The 18,399-nt window shown below is 36.4% G+C and overlaps 1 protein-coding gene across 12 annotated transcripts in view; it reads left to right on the plus strand.

The window, feature by feature from the left end:
- Window positions 1-18,399, plus strand: part of Cpeb2 (cytoplasmic polyadenylation element binding protein 2) — a 56,342-nt gene that overhangs the window by 22,673 nt on the left and 15,270 nt on the right. For 4 of the 12 annotated variants that reach the window (XM_029478125.1, XM_029478129.1, XM_029478126.1 and 1 more), the window contains 3 exons: window positions 5,971-6,021; window positions 10,984-11,025; window positions 13,084-13,107. In XM_029478125.1, coding sequence (XP_029333985.1) covers window positions 5,971-6,021; window positions 10,984-11,025; window positions 13,084-13,107 — 117 coding nt within the window. The remainder of the gene's footprint in view (window positions 1-5,970; window positions 6,022-10,983; window positions 11,026-13,083; window positions 13,108-18,399) is intronic. The other 8 variants (XM_021162087.2, XM_021162083.2, XM_021162081.2 and 5 more) reach the window with 2 other exon arrangements.

The raw sequence follows: 18,399 nt of genomic DNA on the forward strand, positions 1-18,399 counted from the left end.
CTGTAGTACAGCTTAATGTCAGGCATGGTGATTCCACCAGAGGTTCTTTTATTGTTGAGAATAGTTTTTGCTATCCTAGGTTTTGTATTTTTCGAGATGAATTTGCAAATTGCCCTTTCTATCTCAGTGAAGAATTAATTGAGTTGGAGTTTTGATGGGGATTGCATTGAATCTGTAGATTGCTTTAGGCAGGATAGCCATTTTTGTCAGTGTTCTTGTTCTTTTGGTGTCTGGTCTTTGCATCTTTTGCATTTTTATGATCTTACTAATACTTTAGGGGATATGCATAAAGATTTGAGAAGTGGGTTTAGAAATTATTGTTATGTGCACTGGAACTGATTAGAAATTGGAATTATTTAAGGTTGGTAAGGACTACATTCAAAGTGGATTTTTGGAACTTTATATAAGATATGTAGACACAGAAGTAAAGGTGAAGTGTAGATTGTGGAAATAGTATTGGATTAATAAACCAAACAGTGAGAACAGTGCTTTACTAAAGTTCATAAGAAGGAATGCTAGCTGTCTTCAGATAAGAATCCATAGGTGTGGGTGTTAAAACACTTGTACATCGACTACATATCAAACACATTTGTTCCTACAACTAGCATGTAACTGGTCTCATGTTACGTCTGGCCACAGTAACTTATTATTAATAACTGCCAAGTGTCAACTGCTAGGAAGTAGTAGAACCTGGTAGGTCTTGAGTTGGTGCTTTTACCACTGTGCCTTTGTGCCCTTCTTTGTAACTGGTCTAATATTAATTCTAACCTAGAATCCTTATGACTATATATAGTATGTGACATTTAGATTTCTCTTAAAGAGTGTTGGCAAAGTGCATGACATTGAACTTTAGCAATTTCTCATCATTATTGAGGAAAAAGTTATTATCATTATCCAGAGCAGAAGATACCTGAAACTGCCTTAAAAAATAGCATCAAACTCTAGATAAACATTGTAGCGCTGTGGTAGTCTGATTTTCTAGATGTCTATGAAATGATAAGTGGTAAATAGCAGATCCAGCATTTTGCATTAGACAAAGAGGTAATACATGTCCTGGGCAGGACAGAGGGGTGATGTGTGAGAATTGATGATGCTATTTAGAAGAGCACCGTGGTTAATTAGAACTGAAAATACAGAGAGAAAACCAATAATAAGATAATACTCCTGCTTTCATTAAAGAAATTTGCTTTGAAGTCAGGGAAAAAATTACCTTGGCAAAATTAAAAAGCACCCCTTTTAGTCTCCAATGTGCTTTGTTATTCCTGTTAACTTTGTTTCTGGTGTCAACATACAGCATGTCTTTAGGTAACTGCTTTTAGTCAAATTTGTATTTCACATCATAGAATAAAATGATATATTCACTCAACAAATATTTGAGAGCTTATTATATGTCATTCTGTTGTAGGTGCTAGAAAGACAGTAACAGAAATGGAAGCCCTGCTCTTAGATCTTTTGTTTTAAAAAGAGCAGTGGTGAAAAATTGTTAGATAATTTTTAAAAATGAGATATGGGGATAAAGGAAGAAAGAAGCTGCCATTGGAAACAGGGTGATATATGATGCTGCCTAGCACTTAGAGATCTGACTGTGCTGAGGGGTGCGACCCTTGGCAGAAATCAGAAGTAGAAATATATCTTCCAATGGGAGGATTCCTGACACATTAGAGAAGCAGCAAAAAGGCCAGCATAATCCCTGTAGGGGATGAGGTGCCAGCTGCTTATTATAATGGATTCTGATACTTTGTCCAAGCAAGATGTAGCTTGTTTTTAGTTGTCAGTCAACATGAGCTAAGGCATGCATGTGTATGTGTGTATGTGTGTGTGTGTATGCATCATTATTTAAAATGGTAATAGACTAATAAATGATTTAATGACAGTGGAAGTCCTCTATCTTTTCATAGACATGTAGAATTTAAAAGTATGCATTTAAAAATATTTTACGTTAATATCATAATTTTTACATGAATTTATCTGTGTGTGTCTGTGCTAGTGTTTGCCTGTGTGTATTGTGCCTGTGTGTGTATGGACATGTATCCATACCTCAGTACACATTTGGAAGTCAGAGAATAACTTGTGGGAGTTGGTGCCCTCCCTCCACCAAGTTGGTCACAGGAGTCAACTTGGGTCTTCAAGCTTGGAAGCAAGTAACATTACCCATTAAGCCATCCCACCAGACCTGATGTTAATGCTAAAAGGAGATTGCCTAGAAGTAGCACATATTAATTATTTATGGATGTATTAAATCCTTTGTGAAATGATTATTCTACAAGCTTGCTTACAATTATAAGGAATGACTTGCCTCATAAGCTTAGATCCTGTGGGTTATCAGGAAGCTATAATGGTTTCAGTGAGATGGAGGTTCTTCTTGTAGAGTGGAGCTTGCAGAACATGCCAGATGAATGAGAATGGCTCCCATAGGCTCATTTGAATACTTCATCAACCCTTGGTAGACTGGGAAATCTGAAGAGTTGTTGCCTTGTTGGAGCAGGTGTCGCCTTGGAGTGTCACTGGGAGGGACCCTACTTGGTGCCTACTTTTTTGTTCCTGTTAATCAGGGTGTAGCTCTCAGATACTTCTTGTCTTAGTCAGGGTTTCTATTCCTGCACAAACATCATGACCAAGAAGCAAGTTGGGGAGGAAAGGGTTTATTCGGCTTACACTTCCATGCTGCTGTTCATCACCAAAGGAAGTCAGGACTGGAACTCAGACAGGTCAAAAAGCAGGAGCTGATGCAGAGGCCATGGAGGGATGTTCTTTACTGGCTTGCCTCCCCTGGCTTGCTCAGCCTNCTCTCTTATAGAACCCAAGACTACCAGCCCAGAGATGGTCCCACCCACAAGGGGCCTTTCCCCCTTGATCACTAATTGAGAAAATGCCTTACAGTTGGATCTCATGGAGGCATTTCCTCAACTGAAGCTCCTTTCTCTGTGATAACTCCAGCTGTGTCAAGTTGACACAAAAATAGCCAGTACACTTCTCCAGCACCATGCTTCCATATCTCTATGCTCCCACCATGATGACAATGAACTGACCCCTGCAGCTGTAAGCAAAGCCCCGATTAAATACTTTCTTTTATAAGAAGTACCTTGGTTATGGTGTCTTTTCGCATCAATAGGATAGTGGCTAAAATAGATGTCTAAGTTCCTTTTCATGTTGTTTTTGCCTCCTGGCCTAAGACTCCTGTAGTTTAGCCATCTGTCTGCATCTCAGCAAACTGAACAACAACAACAACAAAGTCTTTCCCTTTTAAAGGATATTTTTTTTAAAAAATTATATATCCCACTTTTATCTTTTATTCTCTGTCTAGATCTTACACAGTTTGGCAAAACCAAAGAAATATAATTTTTATGCTTTGGGCCTTTTTTTCATAAAAGAAATTGTTGTTGCTAGTAAGCGTCAGAGTCGGTCTGCACCACCAGCCTTCTGGACTAATAGCAAGGGATTACTTCTGAGCAGTGTTCTTTTATGTATTATTTTGTACTGAAGCTCAAGTGGTCTACAGCCTTTAAGTAGTGCATGCCTTTTCCTGTATCGTCTTATCAATAGGAACTCAGTCTCAGGTAGTCAGTAAGAGAATCAAGCCAGATAGTTCCCATCCTATCAAGCATTCCTACCAGTGATGAGACCTCAGCCAAGTGACTTAATCTTTCTTGTGATAAAGTGTTTTCATATTAAAATGGAAAAAAAATAGTATGAAATCCAAGGGATTGTTAGCAGGATTAAATAAATGGCAGTTGAGAACTATAAAAACTCCTTGCATATAATAAGCCTACAGATGTTGGCCATTATTTCAATTGGCTGGTACCTTGTGCAAGTGGTTTTGATCTCATAAATAATAATAACTATGAAAGTTAACTTAAAAATTTATATTACTGTTTTCACTGTAGTAGAGGATAAATAATTGGATAATTTGAGTCTATATTTGCTCATTTAATTGTGAAGTTATTACATTATGATCTTTAATATTTTAGAACATAAATACAAATATATACTTTTTTACAAAATTTATTTTAATGGTAAACTTGTTTTCTGTGCCTTTTTAAGTCCATTCAAATGCCAATACCTATTAGAGATGAAATTTGTGTCAGCATAAGGTTACCTGTCTTTAAAGTAGAACAAAACCTCAGGAAAAGGGCTCTGCTCCCTTAATGTAGCATCATAGCAGAGTTCTGCATTCCTGGGTTTAGCTAAGTCCTCCTTTGTGTTTTGTTTTGTGATGCACTGTGCATGCATAATTCTTACAGCAGTGAGTAAATGTACTGAAATGTTGTGTTTCTGTCTCTCTGACTCCACTGTAGGGAAGACGTGTCTCTTGTTTTTAACTTTTGTGTGCTGCATTCTATCAGGAAAGAATTGTACTCATCAGCCATATAGGTTGCTACTTTTGAAGAAACTTACTATTTTAAATCTCATGTCAGAAAAGAGCAATTTTGATAGCTTTAAATATTTCTCTAAACTTGATTTAAATACAACAAAATGTTAAGATAGTCCTGATGTGAGTCCATTAAAGTGTTATGACATGTTACTAAAATTCAATTCAAAGAAACTGCATTTCTTAGATCTTTTTATTTTGTACCTTCTCTGTGTATTTTTCTGATTCTCACTCCAGACCACGGTTTCAGAACAGTAGACATAATTATATGTTTCTAGAGTATGGAAGCTCTATTTAACAGTTCATTTAGTTAACTAATGTCTTCTTTCATGAAACTTGGGAGTAAATAAATGGTGGTAAAATATCCTTTTAAGGGAAAATTGCTTAGTTTTCTTCACTGTACAGAACCAGAAATCAAAATGTTCATGAGATCATGTTATACATTTTTATATGTGCATCTCTACATCATTAATATGTGCATGTATATATATTTATGATCAAAATTGGATTATCTGCCAATTATTCTTGTATTAGAAGGTAAACAATTCAGTTCATATATACAACAAAAGCCACAATCTCTGGCTTGTAGAGTATATTGGGATATATTAAGTCTTTTCAGAGTTTTGGGCTAGGGTAGCAAGAGTGGATACAGTGCTCTAAATCAAAAGCTTATGCTCACCCTTCTGATGGCAGTGAATTTCATGTAGGATTTCTGTCCTTTTCAAAGAGAGCTGTGCAAAAGGGACTAGATTGCAATCCTAGCATTGCATTTTAGTGTAGACTTAAAAATAGATACTCTGGGTCAGATACCAGGAAAACCCCTGGATTTTAATGAGCTGCACTAGGGTCATCCTTGTTGTTGGCATTAGCCCATCGAATGTTGTGTCATGCAAATGCTAACTGAGCTACAGCTTGTTTTCAGTATACCCAGCATCTTTGTAGAAAACTGTTGTCTCCCAATTTTATAAATACAGAATCTTCAAGAAGAGTGACTTAGAGCAGACACTTTGTTACTGTTCTTACAATTACAAGCCTTAATATTTTTGATTTTCCTTCATAAATAATTTTTAAACTCTAAATGAGGGATATAATTATAATATATATAGCAACACCCTAGGAAGTCTTCTTTGAATTTCTTTATTTAAATATGACAGTATAAAACTACATTAAGTAAAAAATTAAAAGGCGTACTCACTTTTCATATTGTAGTTATTGATTTCAAAATGTAAATATATTTCCTTGAAAGTTTATTTTTGGCGAGAAAAAAGCTAGAGAAAATTCAAACTGCTTGGGTCCATTTTTAAACCTCCTGTATTCTGTTCTCAGGTTTTGGGCACTCTTGCTGCTTTTAAAATTCAGATAGAGATAAGCACTGTTGTATTTTCATTTGATCTCACAGCATGCTATGCTCTAGGGCTTGGGAACCAAGACTCCCTTTCCCCTTTTGTTTTCAGGTTTCAAACTTAGCATATATGTTGAGTTAAAGATCAACGTTTTAGTTTAAAAAATATACAGTGCTTAACCCTACTTACCCCCCGCCCCCTTTTCTTTTCAAAGAGCTTCATAATCTTCAAATTCTTCTTTTCCTGTGTTTTTTCAAGGTCGTCTGAGCTATCCACATCCAGGAACCGACAATCTGTTAATGTTAAATGGTAAGTTTTACCCAAAATTGTATGTTTTCATTTGGTTTATACAAATGAAGATGACTGTGTACATATTCTCCTGAGCATCCCCATACAGACAGCTTAGTCATTTATAAAATGACTGTGGTCAGGCACGGCTGTGCTCGCCTATAGTCCCAGCTCTGCAGGATGTTGGAATGAGCATCATATGACCCATCACATACACACCATTCTGTACAAGAATGAAAAACTGCTGTGGGAATTAGGCATTTGTGTGTCCCTGAAAAGAAGACTAGTCATCGGGAAGTGTACTTATAACAATCTAATTGAGCCATCCCAACCTCAGGAGCAATCCCTGTTTGAATGCTGGGGTTCTATTTCAAGCTATGACCTAGGACAAGTGACTTTGTTTTTACATCCTATTTCCCACTCTGTAAACTGGAGATAGAATATCACAGCATATAAGAATTAAGTGAGGTAAAAGTTTGCAAAGTACATAGACCCTAGTACTCAGTATAAGCCCTTGTTTTAAGGAATATACTGGTGAATTTATAAATGTAGTGATTGCACTGATTTAAGGTATTCTAACCAGAAGTTAGGAGTTTACCAGTCAGAGAAGAAAAACATTGATTAAAGTTTCTTTTTTCTATATTGGGCAAATATTAATATGTTTATAGTCAAAGGCTGTAGTTTAAACATGAGCATGGAATGGGAATGGAGGTGATTTTCAGGAGTACTTTTAACTTAAGGTAGGCAAGGAGAGCCAAAGAGGAGGGAAAAGTAAGAGTATTATTTGTTTAAAATCACGTGATTATGTTGGCTTGGCTCTTACTCAATTAAAGCTTTGTTGAAATAAGATGTGTTGAAGTTGTGGAAGCAAATCTGAAAGTGGGGCCACTGCAAAGTTAGAGCTTGTGGATGGTGATGCTAGTGACAGACAGGAGTGTACAGCGATGGTGTTCACAGTCTGGCCATGATGCACCGAGTTTCCTAACACATAGCAGCCTAGTGTAACCTAGTCTAAGTTCTCAGACTTCCATAGAAAGAGGAGGCCTGAAACATTCTTCAGGGACCCCTTTATTTCTCTTTTCCCTCTCTGTCCATCTTGTCTTTGTTTCTCAGTCTGTGACTAACGTGATGCTATTGAAACTGAATTTTAAAATAGCAAACTAGCTTACTGTTACTGTTCTGGCCATTCGGTTTGTAAGATATGATAGGCTTTGGTAACAATAAACTATATATAGATTCACTTCCCTTGAATATTCTGTGTGGGAAATAAAAATAAATCACATTTATTTTAACTTCTGAAAAAGTCACTGAAAATTTTCTGTTTTCATGTGTCAGAATACATTTGAAAGAAGGTACCCTGGTAGTCTGCTGAGATGTCTGAGTTACATTATTCACAGCAATCTTAGGTTGTTGCCTAGAGAGTAACCCAGATGATTACAGCACAGTGCCAGTCATGAAAGCAATGACATTGGAAAGGCAAAATGGTTTTGCAGTTTTATGTTTTGTTTTTGTTTCTGTTGTTGTTGTTAATCAGTTGTTTTGCAAATTGCTTAAAGTCCTATGAAGATTCACTAAATTATTATTCATAAAGAAGAAAGACATGAGAATATTTTATTTCAGGGAAGTTATATCTAATACAAAACATGCTTATTTAATTTTATTATTTTCTAAATATGAGCACTCTTAGTAGTCTGCCATTTGAGGCCATAATGCTTACTCAGAGAAGAAAGACAACCTGGAAACAGCTTTTGTAGCAAGGGTCTGGGGAATGAAAAGAAGCTAATGACTCTAGGATATCAATATGTATTCAGGACAAGGAGAAGAGACTGTTTCTTGGGGATAAAGAGTTAAGAGGTTAAAGAGTCACTTAATTGGGTGCCTCGGTGGGGTAAGGAAGTCTTAAAGAACGAGATATGAAGGTCACCAAATAAAGGGAAAATACAGCATTTGGCAGTAAGGGAAAATTTTTCTTTAACAAATGCAGTTTAGCTATATTCTTAGCATGTTATGTTTTCAGGAAACCAGGGGAATCAATGATGTTAGCACAAGGCTCCTTCTGTATTAAATAGTTACTAAATATTACTGATTGGTGAAGAAAGTATAGCATTTTATTGTCTAGATTTAATTCACTGTAGAGCAGGTGTTTAAGTTGCTTAACCATTGCTTCTTATTATAGTAAGCATAGATAACCCTATTCACATTAAAGATAAGTATTTAGTGATACATTTTGCATCACCATGTTTGGAGGTGTGTGGATAGCATCAGACTTTGACACCAGCTCACCTTTCTGTACAATCTGGAGCATCGTACTTGACTTGACCTTGACTTTCATTCCTTAATATCTAAGCCAGAGCACACTGCTTGCCTCAGGGGACTGCTGTGAGGACTGAGTGAATTCATGAATGTATTTAGAACAGTTTCTAAGAGTACATTTTAGCTGGGGAGAGTTAATGATGGAAATCCATGTGAAAGATCATGGAGGAGTGAAGCCAAGTCCTGTGAACAAAGAGCTGGGAGGTTACTTCACATGTCATGTGATGAAGAGACAACATACCTGGTGTTTTCAGCTATGGCAAGAATATTGTATGTGATAAGCAGAAAGCTTGTTTTTATTATTTCAGGAAAACCAATAGGAAGAAGCTATATTAGAAGTTGTATGTGAGGAAAAAGTTTGGGTCCCTTAAATTTGCTGTAGTGTGAGACCATTGTTCTATGGGGTAGATGGAATAAATTTCAGTGACACACAGGTATATTATTAAACAAATGCACAGCTATTTAAATTAAATAGTATTTTTGAGAAAATATGTAGAGCTGACAGAAATCAATGATTACAGTGCACCAAGTCTGAATTCTTTAATTAAACATAACACAATATAAATAACAGTGATACAATGCAAATTAGATTACTAAAATTAGAAAGACCTTATAACTACTTAGGAGTTAATTATGTGTTATGACTAAAACTTTCAGACAAAGCTTTAAGTAAATCTGGGGAACAGAAAGTTAATCAGGACACTGACCATACACTGACCATTGCACGCAGAGAGCCTCTGCCAAACTCATACCTCTGAGGTACCGCTACTCAGATGTCCCTTGGCACGGCACCCACATGGCTCAGGGAGTTTTTAAATCTAAAGTGCCATATAAGCTGGAGCCAGGAGTCATTAATTGTGACAGGAGGCAGAGGCTAGCAGACAATGTCAGCTGTAGACTAGCCTGGTGTACATAGCACCCTCCATTTAGCCAAGACTACATAGTGAGACCTTACCTCAAAAGGAAGAAAAAAAAAGGCATATAAATGTAACTACAGAGAGGCTCCTGTTTCTGAATAGACAGTGCTCCTTAGATAAGTTTGAAATAAAGTTGACTTGATGGTTAAAGATTACTATTATTGTAAGTCACTGTTATATGTCTATATTTAGTGCTCATTAGCTTTTTAAGAAAGTCACATTATATGCAGCTGTTTAAAATATCAGTTTTAATTATTTAGAATGACAGTTAGAATGTTTATATTTTTGAGCGTATAATCCTAACATATGTAATATCAGGGAAAAAGTATTTTCTGTATTTTCTGCAGGAATAAGGGAAAATGTTATATATGTCAAGTATTTGTCTCTATTTGGATTGAATTGCATTTCGCCCCTCTTTCCCAAAAGAAAATTAGATATTTTTATTAGTACATTGACACAAAAGGGGGAACAGACAGAACAAAGTATGAGATGAGGGACCTGGTGGTAGCAAGCTAGATTGAAGTTTAAATTTGCATTTATAATCCATAATACACCATTTATGTGGTGAAGCGCTTGTCTTATTTTGGAGGTGAAATGAATCATAGGTATCTTTTAATTAAGGAAATTTACCCAATGCATAGTGCTGCATACATGCCATCCTAGCACTTGGGAGGTAGAAGCAGGAGAATCAGGAGTGTATGATAATCCTCAACAGCATAGACCTAACTCTTGAGGTGGAGCCCAGCTTAGCTTGATGAGACCCTGTGTCAAGAGAACAAGCCCATTATTGATGCAGTACTTGTAAAGGTGGATGCTCTAATCTCCTATATCAATGTATGAAGTGAGGAAACACGGGTAGCCTTAAATTGAGGCTGCTCACACCAGGGAGTGTGAATGCAGTTGATGATGATGTGGGATTTTGAAGAGAGATGTCATTTGGATCATGGGTATTTTTCTTTTCAGTTTTGCCCTGTTAATGTTAGAGAAATAATACTGGCTTTAGCTTCTCATCCATAGAATTTTAACCTCTATTTCTAGCTTATTTTGTATTTTTCTTCCTATGCTGAAGTAATTTAGCTACACTGAGCTGAGAACCAGTAGTTAGACCACAAAGCCCCTAAACAGCTGTTTTGTTTCCTTCTTGTTATCTGGTTAGAACCTGAAGACCATCATCTGTACCCCTGCCCCAAATGTTAGCGTCCTTTGTATAAAAGTCTTCAAACTACCTCAGAGCCTCCTTTTTATATAAAGAGTACCAGCAATCTATGAAGAGTTAGTTACTTCTTTATAAATGTTTTGTAAAATATATTTTGAAGAATAAATCACTTGAAATCATATTGTTTTTGGAAGTTCAAACTGTTTAAAGAAAATTAAAAAAAAAAAAAAAGACCAGGAAAAAAAAGAAAGCTTTTTAAACACACAGTGTTCATGAAGTTCTTTTTTGGTGGAGGCTCCTTACTACTCTGCTGCAGTCTCAACACTGAAACAGACCCCAGAACTCACATGGAAACCTCACATGTGAAATGTGTGTTAGGCTCAGCGTTTGTGGTACAGTGGTACCAACATGGTGATTGCCATGATAGGGTAAGATAAATGTTTCCCATAATTTAGCTTCACTTGTAGACCATTCTGTTTTACTTACTAAACCCTCCTCCCAAGCATGTATTCATGTGTCGGGTGTGGCTGTGTGTGTACCATTTGCCTCCTGGGGAAGTCAGAGGATGGCTGTCAGGAGTCTGTTCTCTCCTTCCAGGTTGGGTTCCTGGGATTGAACTCAAGTCTTCTGGCTTGCATGGCAAGTACTTTTACCCACTGACTATCATACTGGCCACATTTCTAGTTTTGGTAATATAGAGACATCGAATCTGAAAGCTGTCCAAAAAATAAGTAGATGACTCTTTACAGGTTTCTGAAACTCCTCTGGTATGAGATAGTTAAGAAAATTTTCTAAATAATTATGCTTAAAGCTAGGAATGACATTAATCATAAGATGCTGTTAATATTTATACATGTTTTCACTATTTTATTACTCTGTAGTTCCATCTAAAAGTATAACTGTTAAGAACATCAACAGGACTGGTGGTGTCTTATTAGGTCAGGAATTGTTAGCCACATTCTAACCTCATCATCACTGATGTTTTGATTTCAAAGTTGTTAAAAAAATAGTTTTCAGAATCTTTGATCTCTTGAACTATGGTTAAAATTCTCCATAGTAAATGTAATTTGAATAATATTATTGGGATACCCCTAGGAAAAGCAAAAGACCTAACTCTTGAGGTGTTGCTATGCAATGTTTTGGAACCTGTTAACCACTGGAAGATTTATTGTAGCTATTAAGGGAATTTCATTCTTTCACTTAATAGCTCTGTTTAGGTTACCTTTGTCAATATGATTTTGTACATTTAGTTTACCCTTGAGGTGAGACTATTTTTAAAGCCTCTTTAAGTCTTAGAAGAGTTAAACAAAATTTTAAAAGTTTGGTTTACTTTTACCCTCACCCTAAGCTAACGCATGTGTCAAGTAAGGTGTAGATAAGTAGACTTTGAGTCTGTTGGCGCTCAAGAACACATTGACTGTGTGCCATAATGACAGGGGTGATGCTGGTGGTCTGCTTGAAAGACTGGTGGAAGCCTTATGCTTACCAACTTATTTCTGAGAAGGTGAAATGACTGAGAGATAACATGTTTTCCATCCCTACTCATTATCATAGAGTTAGAGCCATATTAGCATGGAGTAGCATTTCTTTAGAGCAAAGCCTTACTGTACAGTTCAAGATATATTTTTTAAGCCTTACATAACACAGAACATACATCTTTGACCTTTAAGTTTTGTACTTTAGAGAGAGGACATTTCTAATACAAATTTGAACTGAGATTTAATTCAACATTGATTTTTTTCTTGCTTTCCCAATCTGTTAGCATGAATTAAGACCCCAGTCTTCTAGCATTCAGTTTGTTTTGTGTATTGCTTGTGTCATATAAATTATCAGGGAAAGACATTTACTTAGTCCACTGATTGGGGGGAAGATTTTCTCAACACTGCTAACTTTCTGTGAAGAAGTCACATTCATACATTATCTTTGGGAATGGTATAAACTGCCAGCTCCTTTCTACCTTATATTGCTAGCATTTATCATTCTATGAGAGTAGTCATTTTAATTTACACTAGAATGCCTTTTATCTAGAGGCAGACACATAGTCAGTAGCTCTTACATGGCAGAAGGCTAGAAAGTGTCATTTATGTCATTTGCTGCAGTCTCTGACTGTTTCCCTAATCGGCTTTGAACTCAGCTTTGATTACAGATTTAGTTTTATAACTCACTAACAGTCAACTTTCTTCACCATCTACGTTTTCTAGTATAGCCTTGTCAGCGTTGGCTGCAACATACTGGTTGTACATAGCTGGTGAACAATATATACCATACAATCTTATCAAAAGAAAAAATATGAATTTAATTCAAGTCAGTTTCATTCACTGAGAAAAGTATTTTGGGAACTGTTTAACTGTAAATTGTTAAATGTCTCTATCATGATTAGGTGAAACAAGTATTTGTGAGTTTTAAATAAATTGATGTTCCTGTCTGATTTTACAGCTTTAGGTGACTCAGATGGCATATGTATAGAATAATTGTAAAGAATATATCTGACACATATCACATGTATATCTGTATATATGTGTATGTATAAGGGCTTTGTAAATGGTAAAGTATGCAAAGTTTAAGTGCTGACGTTATCATTGGTCTTAAAGTAGCATTTTCTAAATGCCCACATAGCTTTTCGTGTCACGGATATTTGGATGTGTGGGCTTGTTTTTAGTTCTAACATTTTACAATTTGTCCTTTGTTTACATGCAGCAAGGAGTTATGGGCGAAGACGAGGTAATTCCTTTCTGTTTGCTATAGTTCATCTGTTTCTAGTTGGGCTATGTTGATCAATGTCCTAATTACTGATCTCAGAATTTTTTTATACAATGTCTGAAAGCTCAGAGAAGAATCACATGTGGATGTGAGCACTTACCAACTTTAAAATTTTAACTCTTAACCTCTAAGGGTGTATTTTCATACTAATGGTTATTAAATAAAATCTGTCCTGAAACTGTCCAAATTTTTAACTCTTATTAAAAATTATGTCTGTATCTTCTAAAATAAGGCTGTTTTATTATCTCCTCAAGAAATAAGGTGTTAGTATTAACCAGAGTGTCATGTGTTGTGATTTTCTACTCTGTAACCTATTCTCTGATCAATGACCTTGGTGTTTGACTCAGTCGGAAATGACACCTGTGTAAGTAGATTACTGTCATCGGTGACAGAACCCATGTTCTGTCATTGGTTCTGTGAAGCTGAGATCCTGTTCAGCCATTTTCTCTACCCCTGCATACCCCTTCCTACCTTCTCCCTTACAACAGGATTTCCGTGAGCATTCTTATTGGGACCAAGGAACAAGGCTTTGTGGTATGGGGCTACTACTGAACTCCCTGGAGAAGCAGGAACACCGTCTGTGACTGAAACCTCCCCTCTTCCTTTACCATGTGCAGAAGTTGAAGGAAAGGCAGCATGAAGGGAAGCAAAACCACACGAGTTGAGCAGTGAGCCGTACCTGATAGTATAGCTTCACACACCGAATAACAAATGTTTGCTCTCCCCTCTAGAATTTCCCTGAAGCCATCGGAAGACACACAGTAATAACTGTGCTCTTGGTTGTATTTGACAGATAGGTAGAAGTGTCCTCTCTGTTGATAAGTGATTCTCCGAACACATAGACAAAACCAGTTACCACCACTGACAACCAACGCTAGTATTTTGTGTTCTTAAGCTGTGGCTCCTGTTTCATATTTCAATTTAATTTCATTGCTGGAGTCTTGAATCTCTAAATATTTGACTGAATCTTTGGGTTCTTTAGGTTTCTAAAAAACTGGAAGAGAGTGAGGCCAGGTAATTTTCTAAAGGCTGCTATTAGTAAGCGGGAATAGAGTGGGATGGTTACACATTCAGACCTGTTATATCAGATCTATGTTCTAGATCTCTTGACAGTAAAGTGTGATTTGGGGGGAGGGGGGGGAGGGGTGATTTTAAAGTGATAGAGTAGTTCAGAATTCTTTTCATGTTGGATACCTTTTATGGTTTATCTCTAGTAACTTGTATTAAGTCAGTTAGGCATATTCTGATATAAATATAATGTGCTAAATTTTTAAGAGCAAGGTATCAGACTCAGTGGTTTTCTTATTATAGCTCAGGTCAATAGCTGTAGACGAAGATACAGAGAAGGAAAATAGACATTTAATTCCTTGCTGCTCAGATACCTTCCTAGCTGTGTCTCCCCTTGGGGGCTGTAAAGAGAGGCACTCCACTTTAGAGCTGCCTCAGCACAAGGTGGAAGGCTCCATGGTTTCTTGTCCTGAACTGGCAGCCTCTCCACAACAGCTGGGAGCTGTGGCCTCTTTTTTTCCTCAGGTTTGTACACGGTGGCTGTAATAGAGTTGTAGTCCTCTAGAGAGTACATAAATCCACTGCTGCCCTTGCAGTTTGGATGGTCAGATGAAAGGTTTACCATTGAGACTAGCTGCTGTGAGATTTTACTTGAATTTGGAGTACCTTGGCTTGGTAAGTAAAGGAAATATTTTATAAGAAAAACCTGCACACCAGAAGAACAGTTCAGAAAGGAATAGAGATGGTAGCCTGGCTATCTTTCTGCTTTCTCTTCATTTTCCCCTCCCGCTGATATAATAGCTGTCTCCAACCCTTCTAGCCATTCCTATTGTGACTTGTGCTGTAGATTTGATAGGCTAGTGAAATGTTGTGTGTCCATTTTGATCATTTGGGGGGGGGGGGGGCTTAGAGTAAACACAGCTTCAGTTCCTGAGGGATGTGTCCAAATGAGTTGGTGCAACTGGCCAAACCCACGTCCTGTCAGCGCCGATGCTGTGGGGTGGGGCAGCCTCAGATGTCAGAAGGCAGTCCAGCTTTCTGGTGCCAGTGGACTTTAGAAGGGTTTTCTTCCTTCCCACCTTTGCCTGACCTTTCAGTGCAGCAAGGAGCAGCACTTTCTGTTTTAAAGACTTCCCACTTGGCTGTACTGAAGTCAAAGTATGCCAAAATAAATGTCTTTGATATATTTTCAGTTCCTTAATAATGTCAACAAAAACTTTAACTCAAGCTGGCTCTAAGTATTGATTTAATGAAATATACTTTATTGATTGAAGAAATATACTTTAGGGATCATCAAAGAATAATTATACCAAAACTAGTGAGCAAAGCCGGAGATCCCTTTCTCTGAATGTCAGGAACCCTGGGGCCGTGGGAAGTTCTGTCGTATTAGGAGAGGTGGGCACACTGAAGCTCCTTATGTCAGGAACACTGCCTTTCCCTTGCGGTTGCTGTTTTCTTTAGTGTTTCCTCCATCCTGTTCTGAGACTAGGCATACTGCTCTGGGTTGGAATAGGGTTAGAATTGTGCTAGGAGGTCTGTAAGATTATTTAAGCCCTGTCACTCAGAATTTTTCTATTTCTATGTCACAATCTGTCCTTTTGATAGAGGAATAAACAGCTATCTCTAGAACAAAGTAAAATGCATTTAGGAATATTTAAATAATAGAAATAAAGAACTTACTTTAATTAATGTACTAAGAAAGCATGGGGGAAGCAGTTAGCCTAAAAGTTGGTATATTGCATTTGGATGAAAAGATAAGAGAAATAATTTTAGAGGGAGCAAGTTTTGGAAGCTCAGTTGATGAGGTTTGGTATATGCACAGTAGCTGTTTAGATTAACATGCCACTATATACAAAGAGTTATGAACAGTTTAATATAGAATATATTATTTATTTCTAGGATTTTCTCTCTAATAATCTTGTGGAGTGTATTGAAGCTCTGCCTTCCACATCTTTGATAATTACTATAGTCATCAGAGAAAGGGCAAAATCTCTGCAGCATGACAAAACTCTCAGTGGAGTTGCTGCACATAAGGATAGCTGGCCATGGCCTCTGGGCACAGCCTCATGTGTCTGAACAGTGTTAGCTTTGGTAGCTGCACTGGCATTATCTACTGTTTGTTTGGTTTGTTTGTTTGTTTCCCACTTTGGTCACCTTGGAGCTACATCACAGTAGAGTTAGAGTAGTTATAGCACAGAATGTACTCTTTGTAAAACTTAATTTACAGCCCCAAAGAGGTTGTTAACAAACTATACCCTGCCATATGAGTTTTTTTAAAAAATAAAATTTCAATAAATTTAATTTTAAGGGAAATATACCTGGTAATTAACTTTTCGAAGATGCAAACTACTAGCCTAGAATTGATTTCCTTGGCTTGTAAGAAAAGGGAAAAATTATTATTGGGGCAAAATATCTTCAAAGAATTGTACATTAAGTAGTAGCTCTTTCCGTTCTGAGGAGGAAAGTACCAGATAAGTGACTGCTTGTTTAAACTGGTGGTACTCAAGAGAAACCAGTCCTGAACCTACCTTTACTGTCTTGATAATTAGAAAAGAAATCCTTGCGTCACTCACACTGGTGGCTATTTACAGCTTCTTTCATCCTAGGAAATAGGATGACTATTCAGATCCCCTTTAAATTTAAACATATGTGTTTTCATAGTTTTAAAATGTTATAATACTATTCTATAAATAAAATTATGAAATAATTCATAAAACTGAAGAATCCTGCTTAGAATCAACCTATAAAATGATTAACTTATGCAAATATTTTCTCCCTGTACCCCCACATTATCATGTTGAGAAATGTTTGTTCTGAAATTCCAGAATAAGTTCAAAATCTTAAAAATCTCAAGTGCAACAGTATCTGAGTATGTTAGCAAAGCATCAGCTTCAGCTTCTCTGACATAAGTGCTGCCCCCCCCCCCCATCCACAGAGGTGCATAAGATGGGGCAGGGGAGACAGCCGAGCTCAGAATTCAGTGATGCTATTGTATTTTATATATAAAAACAACAACAAAATCCACGTATTTTTCTAATCTTTTTTTAATAGCAGTTTGAAATGTGTAACCTGAATTAGAATTGTTGCAAGGAGACTTAAGAGTTTCCTGCTAAAAGTATCCAAATTACTGATTATAGATTCTATCAATTGTTTATTTTTATTGATGATTGCCAAAAGGAACCATAATATCAATATCATTGTGCCTCCAGCTAGATTTTCCTAATGACTAAAATGATAAACTTGGAGTATCTTTACATATACTTAGTTTTTAAATTAATGATCTATACATTCTGTTACTTCCTCTTTCAAATGAGTATTAAGCTTCATTGAGTTTGGTTTTTTGTTTGTTTGTTTTGTTTTTTTCTTTTTGACTTTTTGAAATACAGCAATCACTGTTTTCTAGAATGAAGATTGTGATGTGTGTGAGTGGTATGGGAAATGTTCTTAGCCATTGTGCTTCATCCTGTTCAACTGAACTTTGGTTAAGGGATCACACAATGTGTGGATGGTTACAGTAAGCACAGTACACAGTTACTGATTGACTGTTAGTGTTGTTGTAGTGTGTTTGTTGTGTAAGTATATGTATCATGTTGTAGTTCATAAAAATCTTAAGTTGCTTTTGGTTACCTCTTATTCCTCTTTAGATTCTAAATATTTGTGATGTCATTTAGACTTGTTAATTGTATTTATTGTCTGTTAAGCTTGCATAAAAATACTAGAAAATGAAATTGTGGTCAAAATATTAGCACTATTAGTATGTCTAAATTCAATCCAGCATTTGGATTAGTCATTTTAATTTCCCTAAATCTAAGCAGTTGTTTTCCCTACTCATCTTTCTTTCTTTAAAATGCAGATTTATTCAATTAAATAAGATAAGTTGGGCAACTAATTAATGCACAATTAATATAAATTTTAATAGATATTGATGGTGTTGCTTTTATCAAAAGAAAAAAGGAAGGAAGGGAAGGAAGGATGAAGAGTGGAAGGAAGGAAGGATGGGTTGAATACCTCTAATCTGAAAATCTAAATTCTAAGAAATAGCAAAACAAGAACTCTTCCTGGCCCAAGTGTTTTAGAGACAAGATATTTGACCTATAATTTAAAGTTGAAGGATTTTTTCTATTAATCTCAAAGAAAATATAAACATTTATTTCTTATTGACCCTTATTTCTGAAAACAAAGGAAATTTAGAAATTTAAATTAATAGTTACTCAGAATGGGTGTCTTTCAGAACAATTGAAATTT

The sequence above is a fragment of the Mus caroli genome, chromosome 5, assembly GCF_900094665.2.
Source record: "Mus caroli chromosome 5, CAROLI_EIJ_v1.1, whole genome shotgun sequence".
NCBI lineage: Eukaryota > Metazoa > Chordata > Mammalia > Rodentia > Muridae > Mus > Mus caroli.